This window comes from Centruroides vittatus, unplaced genomic scaffold (assembly GCF_030686945.1).
Source record: "Centruroides vittatus isolate TY-2023 unplaced genomic scaffold, ASM3068694v2 contig_628, whole genome shotgun sequence".
NCBI lineage: Eukaryota > Metazoa > Arthropoda > Arachnida > Scorpiones > Buthidae > Centruroides > Centruroides vittatus.
Window position 1 is genome coordinate 4246356 of NW_027122385.1, and position 23806 is coordinate 4270161.

Consider the following 23806-nt stretch of genomic DNA (forward strand, 5'->3'; position numbering starts at 1 on the left):
TTTTTTTATTTTTTTACTTTTATAAATGTAACATTGACTTATCAAAATTCTTCTTGGTTTAGCATTTAAAGGAAAAGTATGATGTACAGGGCAAGACACTACAGTACTAATTTGAGGTGGAGAGCATATATTTTAAATTAAATAAATTAAAAATATGATTAAAAACTGTGACCCGGCATTTTGACGGTGTCACGATAAATAATTGCTCGTTTAGAAATAGGTGGCGAAAATTGAGTTACATCAGTGGCGCACTTAGGATTTACTCTTGGGGAACTGAGTTGAACAGATAAAAACAGCGAATTCAATGAAATTCCCACCGCTAATTCATAAGTAATATAGAAATAGAAGACACCACAGAATAAATAAAAAACTGAATTTTAATTAGGAAAAGATTTCTGAAAAATTTTCTACTGTTTGTTTTTATTTTACTTTGGAGGGTCCAGGCAAGATCCTCCAAAGACAGGGACCCTTGCTCCATCCCCGGGTACGCCACTGGTTACAAGATTTTATGTAGACAGTAAGACTAAAAAGGGAGCGAGGGCTAGCCGCTTTGGACTCAGTTTATTAAACTACATGTAGCAGCATCTGTTATTAGATTTGTACCAACGTTAATTTTTCGTTAATTTTTTGATAATTTCTAAAACTGTTTACAAACTCTTAGGAAAATGTATTATCATCAAGAATATGTATTTAGGCAAAGTTTCAACTAGATCGGAAATTGTGAAGTAGGTGAATATTGAGTTATAAAATATCTGAATAGAAGGCCAAACAGGGTAAGTTAATAAAAAGCGTAAAAAAGTGCTTTTATTAAAAAAATAAAAAATAAATGTACCTGTATAAATATGCATTCAGTAAATCAGTCATAATGAAGTTAAAATTTATTGCAAGATACGAAAACTTAAGCAACATTAAAAAGTACAAAATACAAAATAATGTTGAAATTAACATAACCGTCTCAAACCTAAATTTCTGCATATACAATAAATTTCATAAATTTTTTGCGTCCCATATATTCTGATTGATATTTATTATAAATTTCTTAAATTTAGTTGTGATAATCCGGGCTATTTTTTTAATTTCATTCAAATATTATATTTTATGAAGTTTAACAACAGCTAAAACCTTTGAAGTTCGTGAGATTTTCATCTCTTGATCACGCTTCTTCTCGAAATGATACATCATTCTTTGAGTTCGACTCACCTAAAGAAGTTTGACAAGAAAGCTCTGAATTGGATAATAATCTCACTCTCTATCCGATTTTACCGAATTTGAGTATGTCCAGATACATGAGAAAGAACAGAATAAAAGGGGAAGATGAAGGTCAGTTTGTCGTTTGTTCTTCAAGCACACTTTTTCGCCTGCCGTTTACCGCCGATCGCTCAAGAATAGTCCAATCCTGCCACATCGTCTTATCATCTTACCCAGAACTGTTCCTCTCTGATAAGTCCGAATGATCATTATGAAGCTCTAATAATTCGAAGGTATTTAGGCCTATATCCACACGCAAACCGATTGTAAACTCTCTCTAGCAGAGTTATTTAAAATTCTTTTTGCCCTGTGGGCACTAACAGGGCCTCTTTTAGCAGGTTCATTATGGGTTTAACCAGGCCCACAATAGGGCGACCGGGTAGTGAGGGGTGGAGCTTGACATATTGGAATGGACCATTCCCCGAAAAATTCTTGGAGATTTCTCAACCCATCCGAACAGTGGCATAGCGAACATAATTGGTGTCCGACACTTTATTGACGCCCCCTTCCCCCTCCAGAAACATATATAGTTTGTCTTGGAGACCATTTGGGCACCCTCTGTGAGTGGCGCCCGGTGCATTATACACCCCCTTGCATCCCCCTCGCTACGCCACTGCATCTGGATTCAATTCCGGGTCATCCAGAGCTGTAGCTGCCACCTTGACCGCTCAGCCATTTGTCCTTTCTCTGGCGGAGGTAGGCGTAATAGAATAGGTTTAATTATAAATGGTTTACATTTCGATGTGTTATATTAAATGGAGCTTTGTGTCATAGTACACTCCTCAAAAGTGAAATTGCAAAACTGCGAAGGAATGCACGTTGCCACATGCACGTTGCAAGATTGTAAGAGGTGACAGAGATATGCAAATGATTAAAAGAACAAGCAAAGATAGTGCCCACCAGTGGCAAAGTGGTTTTCAACAAAAAGCTTATTCACTTTCACACACGATTTTACTTTTAATTAAATTTTAAATATATAAAGACCATAAAACAACGACGAGACAATAACCTCCAAGTGCCCTGATGTTAACAATACAACAATGATCAAAATGAACGTGGCTGATAGCGTTAACTACTGTACATGTAAATCTCAGCTAGTTTGACAGATTTGCTTAGAGGTGGCGCCCTCCTTCAAATTAATTTAGATTCTTGTCTCACAGCATACTTTTGTTTGTGTGTGTAATGTTGCGAGACTTAAGATTGTGGTAGTTTCAAGATCGCTCAACAAATGTCATATAGTATAGTAGGGCGCGTCTACACCCGTAAACACGATACAAAATATTGCATGTATGCTATTAACTATGGGTCGGCCAACTTGCACCTGTACTAGATAGTTATTTTTTCTTTGGATTGGCAGCAACTTGTCTTTCTTTTGTCAAACATAAGGACCAATTTTTGGGGCATGCATGGCATGCTTGACCCAAAACTTGGTCCAGGCCATTTCTGCGCCCTGTACCTGGGCGCCGCTCTAGTTACAGCACTGTTGGAAAGTAACAGAGTAAATGCCTGTATACTTTGGAAGTGGACAGTACAATTAAAAGAGGAGAGTGCTGTGGTAAAGCTGAAGATGATTTGTGGTATCAACATCTTAGTCACTCACTAAGGGATGCACTGCAAAAGGAAAGACTTCTCGAATCCTTTCCACCGTAATGAAAGATGTGCTACTGACATAGATGACCTTGTGCATAGCATTTTGTGTGGATCAATTATGCCATCTATAATTTTTTTTAAAACTCTTTTCACCCTGTGGCACTAAGAGGGCAAGCCCATTATGGGTTTGAGTGATGAGGGACAGAGGCAGACATATCTGGTCAGACTACCCCAGAAAAATTCCTGGGAATTTTTTGACCCATCTGGATTTGGTCCTGGGTCCCCAGAGCTGTAGACTGCCCCCTTGACCACCATCTACAATTAATGGTGAAAGTATTTTCAGACAATCTTAGATGGCTTCTAACATTTTGTTGTTTGTTAAAGAACAAGAATGAAACAGAAGATAGCTTGGAAACAAATAAATAAAAGAAATAACTCAAGAAATAAAATCTCAACATGGCCATATTATGAAAAGATTACTGCTGGCAAATTTAATTCAAATAATTTTAAAGAATTTGCTAAACATAATGGCAACCTATTGGAATACACAATGAGCTACATCCCACAGATGGAAGAAAAGCTGAATGCATGAATAAGACATTATTAAACATGATCTGCACAAAACTCATTGACTCAGGAATCCCAAAGAAGTTGTGGAGGAGAAGCATTAAAGAACTCAGCCTATGAACTAAATAATCTCCAACAAGTGCTCTTTAGAGAAAGAAAATGCCATCACTTCTATGGCATAGATGGAGCAATCTCAGTAACCTGAAAATACTTGGGTGTCGAGTGTGGCAGAACATCCTACCAAAGCAAAATGTTATGGTAATCCCACCATAACTGCACGTTGTGACAGTAGGGCCTAAAACATACCGGAAAGCATGCAAGTCACCAGAGTGGAGGAAAGCTTTAGAGAATGAATTGGACTCTCATCAGAAACCTCAAACGTGGACATCTGTGGATTTGCCACAAGGCCATATAGCTGTAGACACAAAATGGATAATTTAAAACTAAAGATAGAACATAGGTCAGGTTAGTGGCAAGAGGATTCTAATTACTTTATGGAGAAAAATTTTTCTATGCACTAGTCTGTAGAATGCCTACAATTAGAGTCAGAGCTGCATTAAGCTTTTTGTAGGCTCTAGGCACTGTTTAAATTTTTAAATATAACCTTATTTTTAAATTTTTAAAAGTAATGAACTTATTTTGTTCCTTACAATTGTTTTTAATAATTGTGTGTGTAAATTTTAAGTTTATTAAGTGAAAAATGTTACATATAAAATATTTATAAGCAGTATAACAAAAAAGAAATTCATACAAATTGTTAAAAATGAACTGTTTTATTAACCAAATACACGATACATAACATAAGGCACACAAACAATTTGTTCTCTGCACATAACATATTATATACAACTATACTGTTCAATAAGTAATGTTACAAAGATACTACAAATTGTCAAATGGCATTTAGTAAAAAGACAATGTATCATGTAAAGTTTTAACAGTGAAACTTTTAAATAAAATTAGTTAAAAGATAAATTCTTGATATTTTCTGTAGATTAAAATGAAATGAAGGACAGGATAATAAAATATAACAAATTAAAATTCTTATCTTTTAACTAATTTTATTTCATGGCTTCAGTTTAAAATAAGTAAAAAAATTGTCAAAAATCCATATACATATATATGCTGAAGACACATTTAAATGGTTATAATTGATAGAACATAATATCAATTTAAGATCATAAATAATCTATACAATGATTTACATCACTGTTTTTCTTAAGTATTTAATATTACAATTTGTTTAGCTCAACAAAAATCATCACGACATCAGCTGGGCATTTTCAGCTTCAAGCAAGGCACAAGTCACACACTATAAAAAAGTGTTTTTTTTTCCTTTTTTTATTTATGAGAAACATTTTTTCAACATAAATATATCTAGCATGATTGATACTGTTTGTAGCAATGAGGAATGTTATTTACAAATAGGTATTAAAATGTCTGCCGTACTGCTATCACACAGTAAATCAATCCTTTGTCCGATACTGTGTCGAAGCTATCTCTTGTGGCTAATCTTCCGCGAAGTTTTGATTGAGACTTGTTTCTTTTCTTAGAAGAAACAAGTTAACATGTTACAACTATGTCACATTCAATAAATTTGGCACTGCGATAATTAATACCATTGCCAAATTATTAGCACTGTATAGCAATTATTAATTCCTACACAAATGTAGGTTTGAAATACTTAAAAAATGTAATTATAACATAGTCTATAATGAATACTGGTTTCTGTATCAGTGAAATCACTGATTACTTATAAAACAATTTAAACTTTATTTTGAATATATTAACGTAGCAAAACTTAACTGTTTTAATGATTATAAGATCTTGCAATAACTATTTGTTAAAATTCTAATGTCTATTAACATGACTTTATTTAATATTCAACAGAACAATAAATAATATCATAAATTGTTATAATTGCCACAATATATAGGAAAACTGTTTGATTCTTTCACTTCTGTTATGACGTATCTCCATTCATTAACTGTATTTCATGTTCAATCCTTTTTCATACTTTTTAACTGGGAGGAATTCATTTTCCACCTTAAAGCTATGCAGTATTTTGACTTGTGTAAGCTTTGGTTGTTTAAAATTCATTGACCTGATTTAAGTGTGTATATATATAGATAACTATTTATAATAATGAAATGAGAGTTTCTAGATGGGATCCAAAAATCTACAGAAATTATTATAATGCATGGCATTATTTTATTCTGCAAATAAGTAATGGCCTCTTAGTTCAAAGGCAGGTGTAAAGATGAATAAGTTCAAACACTGTGATAAACACAATCCAGATGATAATTGTGCAGTACTTCATCAATGATCACACTCATGAAGATTCTTTTTTATGATGCTAATTAATTATCCACTTACCGAAACAGTAAATATCAACTCAAATATCTTATTTCTGAACATCTTGCTAGGAAGTCTTTCATTTCTTTCAGTCAATTGTGAGATCATTGAACCACACCAAATAACTTTCTAAAGATATTTATTTGGCAACAGATTGAGCAAATTGACTCAGACGATAATTTCTCTTATAACTCTACGAGATCGTGAATTGGGAGTTGAATAACCACTCTCTAAACTTTCATCAAAAGAGAGAGACATTTGTTGAGTTTTTTCTTCTTCTCCCATTGCATATGGATCTGGCAAACCACTAACATCGTAGTATGGTGCTCCTGCAATATATTAAATTTTAATATTGTTTTATAAAACTAAAAAAAATATAAAAATTGAACAATATTTCTAAAAATACAGGAAAACATTTAAAAAAATTTTGTGGTCATAACATAATAACAGCAGAAAATTTGAAATTCTATTTTCAAAGTCTATGTCTTTAATAGAAAAGCTTTAGATTTATTCACAATTAAAAGCCTTAAATTAAACAATTTGATAAACCATTTCACTCTGCTGATTTGAACCTTATAGTTGTGGGAGTTTTGAGCTTTCAACCTTTCCTGAAATAATATATGTGATGTTTGCAATAGAAATTGGCTTCTTACATTTTCTACTTGAACCTATTTGGCAAATGTGTCACTCTGCCACTCCATTTTCAAAATTAATTCAGAAGATTTAGGAACTACTTTGGAACCAAATTTTAGGTATTTATTGACAACTAGAGGCACAATGACATCAGAAAAATTGTAATATTTATAGTTTAGATCTCTTTTTTCAGTTTATTTTGCTTTTTAACCAGCCAATGCAACTTTTTTTAAATTCAGTTGCATGATTCAAATCCCTTTGTAATAGTCTAACTTGTCAATGTTTCAGCTTTAGGTCAGATCATGGGTATGCTCGTGCAAAACCTTTTTTGTGCATAAAAGTCACATTTTTAGTTTTAATGTGTATGTAGGTCACAATTTGTTCATTTTAAAAACAATTTCCAACTTTCTCCTATGGCAAAATATGAGGAATTTCAAATTGACCCTAATCAAAAAACTCTAGCCAAGTTAATGCTATTAATAATACAGACTGCTCTAAACTAAGATCAAGAGTTTGATCAGTTAAAAGAAGTGTTAGCAATTAAGCAGTTGCTAAACCTTTTTCTTTTCAAATTAATTCCAGATCAAATGAAATATTCTAAATTCAGAAATTAGGATTAGTGATGGGATTTCTTTTGTTGGCAATATTAACAGAAACAGTGCTCAAAGCTATTGAATCCTATATATCTGATGCCCCATTCACAATAAGATACCTGTTGACATACCATAGATATATAGATGATGTACTAATATTATGGCAAAAAGAGACTAATCTCATTGATTTACTTACTGTCTTAATTGCTGCAAATTTTACATCAATTTTACTCTAGAGAAGAAAGTGGTAGCATAAGTTCTGGACCTTTGCAAAACTAGATTTTGGGTACATTCAGAAAGTCAGGATCTGACTGAGTGATGTTAAAAGAAATTTTATTAACATCAACTCATAAGATAATACAAGTGTTGTTTTCAACTGATTTTCCAAATGTGTTTTCTAGCTAAGATGGCAAAAGCTTCTAACTTAATATCAAAAATTGTTTCTACCTTGGCAGTAATAGTTGACAATGACAATAAATTAGCTTCATTTTATAAATTCAGATGAAGTTGCTGCACTTATTGTTTCCATTAGTGAAAGCAGATTTTACCACTTTAAATATACTCTCAATGCTGACCTGCAATGCTTTGTGATATAAACTCAGACAATTGAAACATGACTAAGTAAATATCTTGATTTCTGACCTGCCAGATCTGAATTTTTGCATGTGTTTCAGCAGACAAGCTCACATTGCTGACTTTTCAAATATGCCCTTAATTTTACTTTCTTTAAAAAATTTCTACTGATGGCTTTTAATTACATTTAGTTTTATGAATATAAATTTTTTAGCAACACAAAAATTAACCTTCTTAAAATAAACAAAAAAATGTGTTGAAACTAAAGTGTGCATATAAATAATATTCATAAAATAAAAATGTTAAGTAATTATATACTTACGTAAATGTTCTCTATTTTTAATATTCATGACTTCTTCAGTTAAAGGTTGATAATCTTCAGGATAAAAATAACCATTAGGCATGTTGGCATCATAAGGATGATATGAACCATCTTGTGGATAATCACCAGATTTAATCCACATGTCAGATTGTCCATCACTCCCTAGTGTTGGATTACCATCTCTTATTGAAGAGTTGTAAAGCATTCCTATAATTTTAATAATATGTTAATACAAAATAATAACATCTATTAATTAAATGTTTAAAATTTTAATTATTAATACCATTATTAGATTGTTGCATCATATGGCTATTCAATGATCCAGGAGTACCATCCACAATATTACTCATATATATGTTTGGTTTAAGATCTAGATTATTTTCAATACTTTTATTGAGTCCTTCAGAATAAAATGGAGCACTAACAGTTTTTGGGTGGCCACTGAAATAACAAAAGAATTAAATTATTACTGTTTATGTTATAGGAATAAATAGAATGAAAATCATTATTTTGTAAAGAAATTAATATATGTAGTCAACAATGTTAAAGATGATCAAAAACATTCGTCCTCCAAACGCTCCTATTGAATTATAAGGTTTTTGTGGTTTAAGTAATATACTTTAAGCTAAATTTATTTTTTGTTTATATTTATCAAGTTTTGTAGACTAAACTGTATAAACAGGTCTTCCATTTATTTGAAAAACATACAGTTTACTAGTAAAAATATAAAAACATGTCTGTTTATTTTTACACTTTTAGCCTTTAATAGCTTTAATTAAGCAACAATTATTTCTGGTTTTGCAAATATTTGTTTTACACTATGTGACCGTATAATTTCTAAACTTACACTAATTCTTAAAAAATTATTTTTAAAATAATCACCTTCCAGATTCCATTTCATAGTTCTTTTTCTCTGAAATTTAAAAAACAAAGAGGTTATCAGTAAGTTGTAATTATATATATATATATATATATATATAAACTAATAATTTACAGTTAGACAACATGAATCCAGATTCTTACAGAATAGCTTATTATAACAAACATTAAAGTCTATACACAAATTGATACCATTCATTTGTGATGAATTGCTAAGATATGAAGCAATCCATCAGTGTAAATTTAGCTGAAATAGTTGAAAATTAGGGCAGATCACAAAATATCTGGATTCATAGAATCTTTGTTTTAAAATTTTTATTACAGATAGCAACATACCATTTTTGCCTTTTCGACACCAACAACAACATATCACACTAATAATTAAAATGATAAGAACACAGCCTGCAATGACAATGATGATTACAATGTTGATTGTCGATAGTGCTGGTTTTGATTCCTTGGATTTTTCTACAGTAACTATAAAAATAAAAATATACTTATTGTAAACATGCAGAAAATTTTATTATAAATACAAAGATGTTTGAATGATCAGTGCAATTAAGGGTTTGAATTTGGGTTGAAATCTCAGAATTGGCAGTTTGATCAAGTTATAAACTCTTTCTGTCCTGCAAGTACTAAAAATTCTTTTTTTTAATGCCATTCATGGGTTCAGACAATCTATAATGATCTTAATTGTGAACTGTCTCAATGCATTATAAGCATGGAAAAAAGGCATCTTAGTGCACTTAAGGCAGAAATTGTTTTTTAAATGTAAAAATTTAACTCATGTTTTACTAATCTTTTATCACGATCAAGTTCATTATTTAATTCTTTTGTACCATCTTACAAACATAAAATGTTATATTGTATGTGAATATTTTTTGTCATGTGTAAAATAATGAAAGATAAAAATTTATCATCGCAATATGTTTCGCTAAAATATGTTAAATTTATTAATCATCACCTATTTACTTTTTTAAGGGTGTAGAATTTTATAATGTATATCATAATTATTTAACATTTTGATTATTTCACTATTACTAAATAATAATATAATACATTTCTGCAATCAGTTATAAAAACAAACAAAAAAATTTAAGTAATGTAATTTAATTCAACCTGCATTTGACAAAATGATAAATCAAAACCTAATATTTAAGAAGTTTTTATTCACTTACTTAGAGGACTAACTAATCTTTCATCACCACACCAAGAATGATTGGTTTGAAGACAAAGTACAACTCTAATATCAGTAAATCCTTCAACAGGAGGATTTATTTCAATTTCTTCTTCATAATTTTGCAAAGGGAATAACTTTTGTAATTGCCATTCTTCACTTCCAGGTGAACGTGCCTCTACCTGAAGTTTAATAAAATATAATTATTTAAAACTGTTGTAAAATTAAACAATTAAACTTTTCATAAATCCTTTAAATAATGAATTTTCAATTGAAAATTAAAGACAATATAAACTGATTAAAATTAAAACTTATTCATTTGTTGTTTATAAATGGATTTTTGAAATGCCAAATTGTAATGATAGCTTATAATTGTTTATTATATATCATTTATTATTTGGTTGCATTTATAGCTTAAATTGCTTGTTGGATGCATCTTTTTAATCAGATTATTTTCTCATATTTGTTTATTTTTAAAACAGAAAAGGATATACTTAAAAATTACTATTTAATCAATCCTTTTAATAGAAACTCCATTTTGATAGAAATTAAATTTAGAATTTTAAAAATAAAAATTTAATTTAAACACTTAAATAATTCTCTTATAAGCACTTAACTGAGTTTCATCTTCATACAAAAGTAAATAAGTTGTACTAAAGTTTCTAAAATCAACAGATGGTTATTTTCAATCTTAAAATTATGAGTATGTATTTTATATCATTAGTGATTTTTCAAAGATATCATTCGTATATTTATTCACAAAATATCTGCTACATGCATTGCTATCAAAAATAAATATGGGCCAATTTTCAACTAAATGATAAAGAATGTCATCTGTCATAAATCTTTCAAAAGATGCATGCAGGAATGAAAACAGTGTATATACAATCTGTTTAACCACTCAGCAGTGAGGGATGTATATATATGTCAAGGGCAATCGTGTGACAGTAGTGAGGGACATATATCCGCTAAATTCTTTTGGGGTATCGCCAAAAACTATCGCAAAAAAAAATTCACATAAAAAATGAATTATGTAACAATAAAAAATACTTTTTTTACTAGACATAACTGTTTACAAAACAGTAATGAGAAAAATCGCATGAAAAAATACTTTAAAAATTTCCCAGGTACATTCTCCACTACTAAGGGATAGCACCATACCTGACTATCCGACTGCTGAAAGGTTAACATATGAACACTGACATGATCAATGACAAGTTTCAATTACTTTCAATCTTTCTGAGGTGCTTTAAAAATAATCTCAGAACTGCATTAAGAATGATCCTGAAGACAATTTTAGATATTCATTCAGTAACATTATATCTTTATTCAGTGTCAACTTTTCTTCAAACTTGTGTCATACAATGTTATAGACGGAAACTGTACTGTCTAAGCCATCCTAGATGTACATTATCAAGTAATCATATCAAAAATTTTTTACATGCAACAACATTGAATTAATGTTAAACTAAGAATTATTTTAATTACAATGTAATCTGCACAAATATATTCTTGTATGAATATAAACATCAAACAAAACCCTATATTAAGCAAATATACACCATAACTGCCATAAACGATCGGGCTAAATTTGGATATAATGATTATAAATTAGAAATGAATTTGGCACTAGAGTGAGGCGTTAGATGTCATCTCGTATTAAAATTAATAATTATAATATTTAATTAATTAATTTAGATTAAACTGGAAGAAAAGAATTGGCCTGAAGCGGGACTTAAACCCGCAAATCCCACTTACCTTGCGGACGTGTTGCCAGTTACACTACCTGGACCTTCAGTCTGATCTCCTCTTCCAATGTCTATAAGTTTAACACATAATCATCAATGGTTACATGTTAAATTATATAGCGTAACTGGCAATGTGTCTGCACGGTAAGTGGGAGTTGTGGGTTTGAGTCCCACTTTTCTTCCAGTTTAATCTAAATTAATTAATTAAATATTACAATTATTAATTTTAATACAAGATGGCACCTAACAAATCACTCTAGTGCCAAGTTCCCTTCTAATTTATAATCATTATATCCTAATTTAGCCCAATCATTTATGGCAGTTGTGGGTGTATATACACTCTTATTAATAAATACAAGCTTATTATAGATCTAAAATTATTTAATATGATTACCCGATAATGTTCTAGATGTAGTAAAACCATGCAGTAAAAGGAAATTATATACTTCTAGAATTAGTGAATATTAATCTTTAATATGGATAGATTCTAAAGCATCCAAATACAAATATATTCTAACAATTAAATTAATTTCTTATTTTAATTCAATGAAAGCTTTGAATCAATTTCTGATTTAAATGAAATTATTTAATTTGTACAATTTATTTATTTATATTTTAAATCCTTTTTATTAACTAATTTGTAAACTAACAGATTTAAATCTGCTTCTTCCAATCTTAAGAAATACATCTTAGATGGTACACTACAAAATAAGAGAAAAACTGTCAGGACCTCATGTATTGAAAAGACCCTACTCAGTTCAGGAAAGTAAATTTGTTGGATTATAAATTGTTAGTTTTTTGTTATTTGGGCTATATAATGAGTAATAAAATATAGTAAATTAATTTTAAAAGATAAAAATCTAACAATCAAATTTATTAATATAGAAATATTACTGATTTAGTGTTTCATATATTTCTTAAATTCATACAAAATATTTTTTGTTTAAAAAATCTTTACTTTCATTTTAATTTCATTATTGATAATTTTTTTAAAGTTTTTTTAGTCAAGAATTTAAATGCAATCAAGTAATTTAAATATTAATAATTCTTAGTGAAATTTTAAAAAATTACCTTTGCTGCAAGAGGATATTCAGTCTTTTCTACTTTAAAATAAAGTTTATTTGAAGTCCGATCATAATAAGCATCAGAAGCACGGGGCATATCTATAAAATAATTATAAATGTTCATTATTATTCTGTTTAAAAATTGAAATTATTTAATAAAAAAATTTGTTTAACAAAATATTTTTAAAATATTGAATAAAAAACTCACCTTTCAAATTCACTGTAAAGAAAAGAAATAAATAAATAATTAATCAACATTTATAAATTGGAAAATACATATTTTATATCTCTAACTAGCAATAATAATATAATAGATAAAAAAATTTTAAATTTACATGTTATATAAAATGTAAAATTAAGAAAATAAATAAATTAATTAAAAATACCTTTAGTCATTACAACAATTTCAGGTGAATAAGGGCTGTGACCACGTGAATTTACAGCAAAAACTTTAAAGCGATACTGTGTTTTGGATTGTAAACCTATTAAATGAATTTAAAAATAAATACAATAAAATATTAGAATAAAACTATGTAAAACTTTATATAATTGTTCTATAATGCCAATCATAAATTTGAAAAATATATTATTCTAGCCTTTATGAGTAAATTATCAAAAATAAACAGTAAATAATGTTAATATCTGATTACTACTAAATAAACACATCTTTATCATATTAAGTAGAAAATATGTAAGAGATTATACAGTTATCTATATTACTTTTAAAAAATATAATGTATTGTAGAATAATTACCATTTAAAACAAATTCATTAATTCTAATAATAATATTTGTTCCTTATGGTTGATAAAATGACAAACGATCAAATTTTTGCAATATTTATTTGATATTTATTAGATTCAAAATACTGCTGTAATATGAAAGTAAAAATTTCAAATACTTAATATAGGTAACACCAATATTTATGTTCTATAAATAATCTGCAGTTATTAAAGAAATTCAAGAAAATTGACATTATTATAGTTATTATCTAACCTTCCTGTGTAATTAAAATTTCTTCTGTGCTACATCACAATGATTAAAAAAAAATAAGGTTGATGTATTGTCCTATATATCAAACATTCATAATTTTTACAAAGTTTTCTAGGTGAGAATTCTTAATGGTTTTCATTGTAGTATTACTACAATAAACATATTTTTATCTTACATTTTTAAAATCTTTTTAATAAATTAAAAAGATTTTAATGATTTAAATTATAAAATATGAATTTAGAATTTTAAAAATAAATATTTAAAATTTATATCTTAAAATTGGAAAATGCTATCCTATATCATTTTCTTATCTTCATTCTTGTGTTATTCTAATTTATTGTTCTAAAACCAGCTAACAATGAATAAAGATGGTTTGGAAACATACCTGACAATAAAAAAATATGTTAAACTTTTACATTTAAATGTGTTTGTGTTCTTGTTATGATCGGATGACTATGAAATAATTTGTTATTTTAAGTGAATCTGCACAAGAATGTAGTAAGGTTAGGCAGAGTGAGTATGTTCAAGGGCTAAATGAGAATGGGTGCTATTGACTTTCTTAATATACAGTAAATAATGAAAAGTTAATTGTTATACTAATATTAATTCTGACAATAGTAAAGCATTGTGTTACAAATGATATTTGTAAGCTGAAATTTTCAATTTGTCCAAAGTAAATATATTAAACATGATTCTTAAAAAGCTAGAACTGAATAAATACTACAAAATATAGTTTTTAATATAAATAAAATTTTACAGAAAAATACAATATTGTTTAAGTACATTATTTGTCAGCATTATTAATCATAAATGTTTTAGAAAAATTTTCATTTATTTTGGAATTTACTAGCCAACAGATAATGCTTTCAATACTTAAAACTTTATTTTTAGCAAATTTCCTATGGTACAGATTAGACAGATTAGATAGATTCCTATGGTACATTATCCAACAGATAATGCTTTCAATACTTAAAACTTTATTTTTAGCAAATTTCCTATGGTAAACTGTCATTAACATACTGATATTGTTTAATAGTTGAAAATTTTTAGCTCCATAAGAAAATGTCTCATTTAAATATGAACTAAAAGTTTCTTTCTCTGAAATATTATTCAAACAAAACAAAGCAAGCATTACAAAAACATCATTTTTTACAAATAATTCTTATAAATTATTTAAGAATCTATTCCTAAATTTATATTTAAGATTGTATATCTACATAACTGATTTATAAAGCAAATAAATAAATTATTTGTTAAAACCATAATGTAGCAAAACAGTGGAAATAATCACTAATGACCTATATTATGCCAATATATTAATTTAATTTCATCACTCTAAATATAAAGATAGTATGTTGGTTGATTTTTAACTTTGTATTAAATAAAAAATGTTCATATTTACCCAATATTTGGCAAGGATTATGTGAATGACAGGATTCATTTTTCTCATCATTTGTTTCTGTATTAATGTAAGTAACAACAAAATTAGTATTTGACATCCCACCATTGAAGCCTTCCAACCACATTAAATTGACTCTATCAGAGCTAGCGTCAGCTGTTAATTCTGATGGTCTTTCTGGTGGTCCTAGTTAAATAAAAATTGACATATTCATTAAATAAATAATTTCATAATAATTGAATATAACTTATTTTTAATGAATTCAAAAAATTTACCCTTTTTGACAAGAGTTACAATGGTCTTTTTATCTCCTCCAATCTGATTCCATACTCTACAAGTGTATTCACCATAATCATCTTCTTTCAAGTCTCTTATATAAAGAGTTCCGACATATATATCATCACCAAGATCCGTAACATTAGTTTTGTAATTACCATAGTTTTCTAATATCCTCTTATCATATTGCCATTCAAACATTGGTTGTGGATAAGCTTGCATTTTACACTGAAGTATTGCTAACTCCCCAACATCAAATGCAATACGATTATATGTGTGTCTAATAATTGGAGAATCTAAAATATTTACACAATTATAAAATTATATATGATTTAAGTTAACTAATTGAATATGTGATGATGACACTTACGTTCAATGCGTAAATTCATCTCTGACTGTGCTGGTTCACCAACATTATTTTCAAATTCACATATATAAAGGCCTCTATCATCAGCATTTAATGCATTTCCTTTACGGCCTAGTCCTTCAAAAATTAATGTACTTTGTACAGAATATGCATTATTATCTTCTATATTATCCAAAGTTTCTATCCTATAAATAGAGCTATTATCTAATATAACTTTTCCACGATGAAACCATTTCACAGAAGGTTTTGGTTTTCCTCTTGCCCTGCATGTTATACTGAATCCTATATCACCAGTTTTTTTACTATTTTGAGGTTTTAGACGAAGTGAAATTCTTGGTTGTTCTGTAATTACGAAAGAAAACAGTTTTTAATTTTCTACTTAAATAAAATTTACTTTATATTAAACAATAATTTACACTTATCATTTAAAAAATTAAAACAACCATAATTTCTTATTCCTAAAGTCATATGTTTTCAACATATTTAACTTTTAACATAAACATACAGCAGATTCAACCACTGATATCAAATTAATCCAGCAGTTCATTTGGTAGTATTTAACTTTTTATATATTTTATCAGTTGAAAGCAAATAATACATATACATAATACTTAAATTAGGAAATTATGTTATATAATAATAAGATCTCAATCACATGAATTTATTATTATAATAATAAATTTATATAGAAGATTGCATTGTGTGAATTGTTCCATCTGTTGGAAGAATCAGAAGTGACACTCGATGGTGAAAAGAGGATAAAAATCAAGGAAAAAGAACATTGTGAAGAACAAAATTTGAGTTTCTCTTCTTTTTTTTGAGAAACAGACTGATTTTGCTAACTGTGTGTGTGAATGCTTCCATTTTATGTTTCTGATTAATATATTTATTTGTTTTAATGAAAAAGCAGTTTTTTGTGTGTTTGAATTTTGAAAAACTCTAGGAGAGAACTGATCAAAAGATGATAGTAAAATCTAACACCATTTATTTGTATAAAAAATGAAATCACTAATTTAAAACTTACCATGTACAGTTAAATAAACTGATCCAATAGAACCTTGTCCAAGAACATTTTCTGGCTGACAAAAATAATCTCCTTCATGACTAACATGAACAGAAATAATGGTGTAATTAATACCATGGCTGGATTCTGATTTTTCTTGACCTTCTTTCCACCATGAATATTCTGGAAGTGGCCATCCTGGAGGTCTCACTGAACAGGTTAAAGTAAATGGTTTTTCTGCAATAGCTATTGGATTGCGTGGTAATATTTCTGTCTCACCAGGTTTATCTAAAAATAAAAAATAAAATAAAATTTATCATTTTTCACTTTACAAATGTAGAAAATTAAAAATATCATGTTTCAAGTTTAAATACATTATCTATATGTTCACAATTAATTATTATAAATGTACATTTTATAAAATCAAAAAAGTTTATTCTGAAACATTTGTTTTATTAATAAAATTTTATAGTTTTATTAATTAATTTTAAATTAGTATAATTTCTATTAATTCAATTAATTACACAAATAGTCTCTATCTTATATAAATAATAATAAAATTAACAGTGAAGTTATATTTATGTTAAATATTTATGTTAATTATAAAATTTTACTATCAGTTCATTTAACATAAATATAACTTCTCTGTTATTTTTATGTTAAATGAACTGATAGTAAAATTTTATAATTATTTAAGTGAAGTCAGTATCATTATTTTATAATCAATATTTGAAATGAATAATTTAAATAGTTGGAAGTAGGAAAATGATGATATCCAGAATTTTTAATTAAAATTTCAATAATGAATAATTTATGATAAGAATTTTATTATACACAAAAATTAAAATATTCTTTTAATCATTAATTATAGAAATAATTCTTGGAAATGATATATTTCTCAATACAATATTCATCAGTTAACACTCGAACTAGCATTTTTAGTTAACTTAATCATAACAAGGTTCTAAATACACACACAAAAAAAAAAGTAAATATTGCATATTGGTCCAAAAAATCTTTTTCAAATTTATGAATGTTGTATATATCCTATTCAAGTAGGCTACATCTTTTTCAAACGGAATGTTCATAATTTTCAAATAATTTTTTGAACCGATGTTCTAGAATCTAGTATTTTATGTATTTGAAACTTAATGATTGCTAAGTAAATTAACTAAAAACATTTGTTCATATGAAAATTATATATTGGAAATTACAGGTTTAGTTTGTGAAGTTAATTTCATTCAGTTATTGTTTACATTAGTTAAGTAAGCATTAAAAATTAAGCATTAGTTATATTATAATAAAATAAAGCTCTCCAACTATTCACAAATCCATAAAGAAATTTAATGTAAATTAACATATCTTTTTCCAAGCACTTTTGGACCAATTATATTTCATCTATAAGAGAATATACTGCTAAAAATAAATTTTATAAAAAAAAAATAAAATACAGGATATTTTATATAATTATTCAAGAACCAGAGAAAATAATAATCACATAATATTTAAATACATAAAATGGAAATTTTAATTTTTAAAAGTAATTGAAAAATTCTATTCATTGATTATAAATTATAAATAATTTATAAAGAAATTAAAAGCTTTGAGGATATGAAAAGTTTTGGTTTAAAAACTTCAAAACTTTTAAACTTATATAAATGACAATGACCTAACCGAAATTCTCAAAATACCAAAGAGATTTTAAATTGATTTGATAGATAGAGACTGAAAGTTTTGATAGTTTTATTAACTCTGAGACTATCAAATATCTAAGTGTTTTCAGGGTGTAAAATCATATCAGTAATTAAATTAAGCAACTATATAGACTTCATAAATATAAAAAAAACTAATTATTTCTTAGAAAGTTGGTGTTTTATTTATGATTTATTAAAGCCTATTATTACATTTCCTTATTTAAAACATATGTTATAACTTTTTTTATATTTAAGAAGTTTCTTTACATTGATAAATGAACAGTTTGTGTATTATAATGGAAAATTGGATCATAAATATCAGAAATCATTAAAAATGTAAATTAAAAAGATAGGAAAAAAATGTTTATATATATATAAATTTATGTATATATTTTTTCTATTACTTTTATATAAATAAATATATACTTACGCCTAACATAAATCAAAATTGTAGCATTGCTAGTTACTTCTTTTTGTATGGTTGTACCAGATGGTCTCAGTGTTGTCGTGGCTTGACAAGTGTATTTTCCTGCATCTTCTGCTGAAATACTAGTTAACCTCAACATATCTCCATTTTGATGAAAGTATTGATCACCTTGCTTTAGCCATTGAAGACTATGTGGAGGAGGATTAGATGCTACATTGCATTTCACATTTACTGATTTACCTAGTGTAATTTCTTTGTCTGGTAACAAACTAACCTTAGGTCCATCTATAAAAATATATAATTAATATCATCAATCTGAATAATGAATTATATATATATATATAAATTTTATAAAAATTTAATTAAATATTTACATAATACTGAGAGTTTTAGATCTGCTTTTGTTGGTTCTCCTATTCCATTATCAGCTATACAAGTATATGTTCCACTATCTTCTGGTGTTACAGCAGTAATTGTATGATTGAGTTTGTTTGAAAGAAACTGACCATTTTTTACCCATTTTATCATTCTAACTGCAGGATTAGCAACAGCAGAACATGTCATGAATGCATCAGTATCAACCATAACATTCAATGGATTGTAAGGACCAACAGTTAAGCGAGGAGAATCTGGAAATAAGTTTATATTGAAATCAACACTTATTTAAACACACATTATCACAATTATATTATCTTTGGAGGAATCTAATTTCTCTCAAAAGATAATGTTTACATTTGTTCGTTATTATTATTTGAAAACTAATAAACATTGCTAAAAGATTATTTTGTTGCATATATTAAATTTGATAGTTATAATGTAGATAGATACTAACAGTGAACATGTAACTTTACAGATGCTTCTCTCCTCTCTTCTTCTCTGATGGCTCTGTTCCAAACTGTGCATCTGTATTTCTTTCCATCATCATCTACTCTTGGATGAATTGTAAGAATATTGTATGTTGGATGATCTCTGGAACCTCCATTTTTTGTCGGACTGGATAAGGCAGTTCCTTCCCTATACCACTGAATTACAGGATCTGGACTTCCACCTTGACTGCTACAGGTAAGTTCAAAAGGTATACCTTCCCTCGCGAGTGGAGTGGCAGGAACAATACGAGGTTCACCTGGCGGAACTGCAAAATAAAAATAACAAAATATTACATATTTTGAGAAATTTATATCTTTAAAACAAAACTATATTTATACAGTATATGTGTTACTTTTAACAATCTGCATCATAATTATGTATTTTACATATATACATAATATATACAGAAATTAATCTTATGTATATATGTATATATATAAGATTAATTTTTATATTCAATAAAATGTGAAAGTATCAAATTTTATCTCACAATTTAAGTATTTTTCATTGATCATAAATACAAATTTTGATTAATAAACTTATCCTCAATTTAATATACCGTATTTTACGGACTATAAGATGCATTTTTTTCTTCAAAAAATTGCCTCCAAAATTCAGGTGCGTCTTATAGTCCGTAAAATACGGTATTTATTGTGTTAATGTTTTCAATGAAGATCTGTATTTAGCTAAGTATAATATAAATTTTCTTTATAACCATTAATAAAAAGGACAAATAATAGTAATAATAAATTGAAATTTAGCAATAAGAAATATATCAAAAAAATTGTACTGCATTTTTAAATAAAATATTTTAGTTCTTTCATCATAATTAAGATAAAGATTTGTTTATGGCAAAATGATATATTGAAAGAGAATTCTTTAAGTTACCAACGATATAATTTTTAGATATATTTTATAACATTTAGAATGAATTTATACAGGAAATTCTTAAGAACAGAATATATTTATTTCACGAATAGCAATGAATATATATTATTTATAATAAAATAATTTCTTGTAATTAAAAAGTTTCTACTTTCATTTTATCAAGCAGATGTCTGTAAAATTTTGAGAAAGGAAATTGAAATTATTATTATTATTTATGGTAGATATAACTATATTTCTTTTCAACATCAGTTTATAGTTTATCATCTTCAACTATCTTATAGCTTAAAAAGCAAAAGTGTTTTCATAAAGAATGATCACAATTCATATAAATATCACTCCCCTATTGACTGCTAAACAATCTAATTAATAAAATTAAAATCAATGCTATATTACATACAGGATTCAAATGCTGCTAATCTACATGATCCTAAAAATTTTCTATAAGAGATGAAAAATTATGACTACAGAAAATTTTACATCATTAAATAGAAACTCTTAAAACAAAAATAGTCATAAAATATGAATAAAGATATAACTTTTGTCTTAGCTATATGATTAAGTACAATTACTGAATTTATCAGAATTATAATAAGGTTTTATAAATATAGTAAATTCAATTAATATCAACTGCATACTCCAGTTGAAGCTGAATCTGTAGTAAATACTACTTTAGCAATGTTTGAATTAATAAAGTGTTTGTTAATTCAGAAACTACTTTTTTATTTATTTATTTTTTTTATTAAAAACTATAAAAGTAAAGCTTTGGAACAACATGCAATTGTCAATGTACACATTATTTTTTTTTACTTATCATCATATATTGTATCTGTTCTATTTGTAAATCTTGGAAATTAGTATCCAAGAGTACCGCATAAACGTTGCAAGTTTGAAAATCCAGCAATGAGTTGCTTAACTTTCCCGGTAATATTTGATGGCGCCATCTGTTATCATATTTTATCAAAAACTTTTTAATATTTTTAACTATTATAAAATGGCAAAAAGCTTAATTTTGAGGGTAGGGATGGGTTTTATAAAAAATTGTAAACGCTAATAACGAGTAAAATCGTCATTAAGTCCGACCCTACTCGAGATATGACAGGCGACTTCCTTTATCTTCCCACCTCCTCGACCGTTAATCACCAAAATTTAATAGCATTCATGTCCCTAATATACAACTATCACTCTCTGCAAAATTTCAGAAATTTTCGACTAAAAGCACAAGAGTTATTAAGCTTCAGACAGGGAGAATAAAATCGTGCCACACACTAACATACTAACACCCATACATTCAGAAATTATTCCCGATTTTTTTTTTTTTTTTTTTTTTGCATTTTCGACGTTTGAAAGTCCCGAGTCCAAAAATGTAATAAACTGGAAGGGTCATTTTTTGACCGATCGCCATACTTTTCCTCTGTAATATAACACAGCCGGGAAAGTAAAAAGATTGCTCATAACGTATGCGAGATGCTTAGATGACAAAAAAAAGTTCTTGCAACAGCTTCAGAACTTCTCACAGATAATGATGTAAAATGATTTTATAAGAAAGTATTGTCTTTGGATCGTTGATATAACTTGTAATCATATAGCATATTATCACGAACAAAAATACTCAGCAAGTAATTCCGTTATACCTCCTACTCAAAGGCTGAATGTTTCTACAAATTTTCTCTTCCATTAGCAATGACGTCGAATTTCTCAATACCAGTAAAATTACTATAGCTAATTAACTTCATTAACTATATAATTAACTGCAGATATAAACAAGTTGAGGTATTATTTTAAAGAATTGTTTCAAAAACGTATTCATAAATAATAAACTCTTAAATTTCATAAATTCTTTACAGATTATATAGTAATAACGTCGCTATTTAAACATTCTTAATATGACTAACTACTGGGAAGTTGCGTGTAATTAAAATTATTATTCCCCGAGTTGTGACCTAAAAATGGAATAAATGATTCGATAATGACGTAAACGTGTTTTTTGTATTTACATCAATGTCGAATGTAGTCAATGAAGTTATCACCTGACCTATATTACTTGTTGAAACATCCGTTAGCCTATATTTTACTATATAAGGAAATACATAATTTATTGTAAGATCTATTTACTCTTAACTGATATAACTTGTCATGTTCTAAATAGTTTTTTAAACAATACAGTATTTCTATTGTTAAAGGGGGTGTAATCTCTAGTCTCCAGACTTTACAAATACAATTTAAAATAAGTAAACAAATTCACATTTTAAAAATAGATTTATAATTCGATATATCGGGGTATGAATGATAAGTAGAATGCTAAAAATAGATCTTAATTGTAGTATCAATAAATTCAAAGCAATGTAAAAAATCAATCCTTTATATTGTACTATATGGTACTATATACCAGAGCTAGATTTCTGGCCTTATGTTATAACATATGAGGCCTTTTCCTCTACTAAATTACAGATTTAAAAGAGCCAGTTGTCTCATTTCGAGACCCTAAGACAAGAATGGCTAACTTTTTGATTCGGCTTATCAGATAGTGAGCATAATTATCCGTAAAAATGTTTATGCGTGCCAAAGTTTTGGACTTCGATATTTAAAGAAATAAAACTAATATGCTGTAATTAGAATAAATGTAAAAGAAGATAATTGAAAAAGGATAATCAGGTGGTAAACCGAAATCGTACGATACGTTATATGCCAGATATTTCTCTAGAGTGCCACTTTGCACACGCGTGCCATAGGTTCGCCACCACTTCCCTAAGCTATAGTTTGCTTAGTTTATTTGTACATTAGCTTTGCTGTATACTTTTAAATTGTACAGTAAAGTTTTGTTAACAAAAATTCCAATAGATGGCATAGCATTGATTGCAAATGAAACATTCACAGAAAATTCAATAAACTGTTTATAAAATTCAGAGTCGCAACGTTTATCGCTGCATAGGCCTACAATTAATTAAATCTGCTTAATTATATTAGCCTAAGTATTAAAAAATGGCAATGTTAAATTGTCATCTAATAATAGACACTACTGACAATAGATAACTGCTTAGAATTGCATTTTAAGCAACTAGTTCCTGAAAAATTGTGATGATGATAATTATACGTGACATCTTCAATTCAAAACTTCAAAAAAGAATTTTTTTTAATAATGTCCTT

At 27.7% G+C, this 23806-nt stretch overlaps 1 protein-coding gene across 1 annotated transcript in view; it reads right to left on the reverse strand.

Annotated features, from left to right (window-relative positions):
- Positions 1-4159: 4159 nt before the first annotated feature.
- The window catches only part of ed (echinoid), a 72570-nt gene continuing 52923 nt past the window's right edge, over positions 4160-23806 (reverse strand). The window contains exons 3-18 of the mRNA XM_067275569.1: positions 19740-20039; positions 19282-19536; positions 18911-19192; positions 16808-17074; positions 15787-16125; positions 15416-15712; positions 15144-15326; positions 13136-13231; positions 12958-12969; positions 12757-12848; positions 9939-10119; positions 9097-9237; positions 8764-8794; positions 8165-8322; positions 7882-8088; positions 4160-6089 (exon numbers count right to left, since the gene is read on the reverse strand). Of these exons, the coding sequence (XP_067131670.1) occupies positions 5929-6089; positions 7882-8088; positions 8165-8322; positions 8764-8794; positions 9097-9237; positions 9939-10119; positions 12757-12848; positions 12958-12969; positions 13136-13231; positions 15144-15326; positions 15416-15712; positions 15787-16125; positions 16808-17074; positions 18911-19192; positions 19282-19536; positions 19740-20039 (3002 nt within the window). The 3' untranslated portion in view covers positions 4160-5928. The remainder of the gene's footprint in view (positions 6090-7881; positions 8089-8164; positions 8323-8763; positions 8795-9096; positions 9238-9938; positions 10120-12756; positions 12849-12957; positions 12970-13135; positions 13232-15143; positions 15327-15415; positions 15713-15786; positions 16126-16807; positions 17075-18910; positions 19193-19281; positions 19537-19739; positions 20040-23806) is intronic.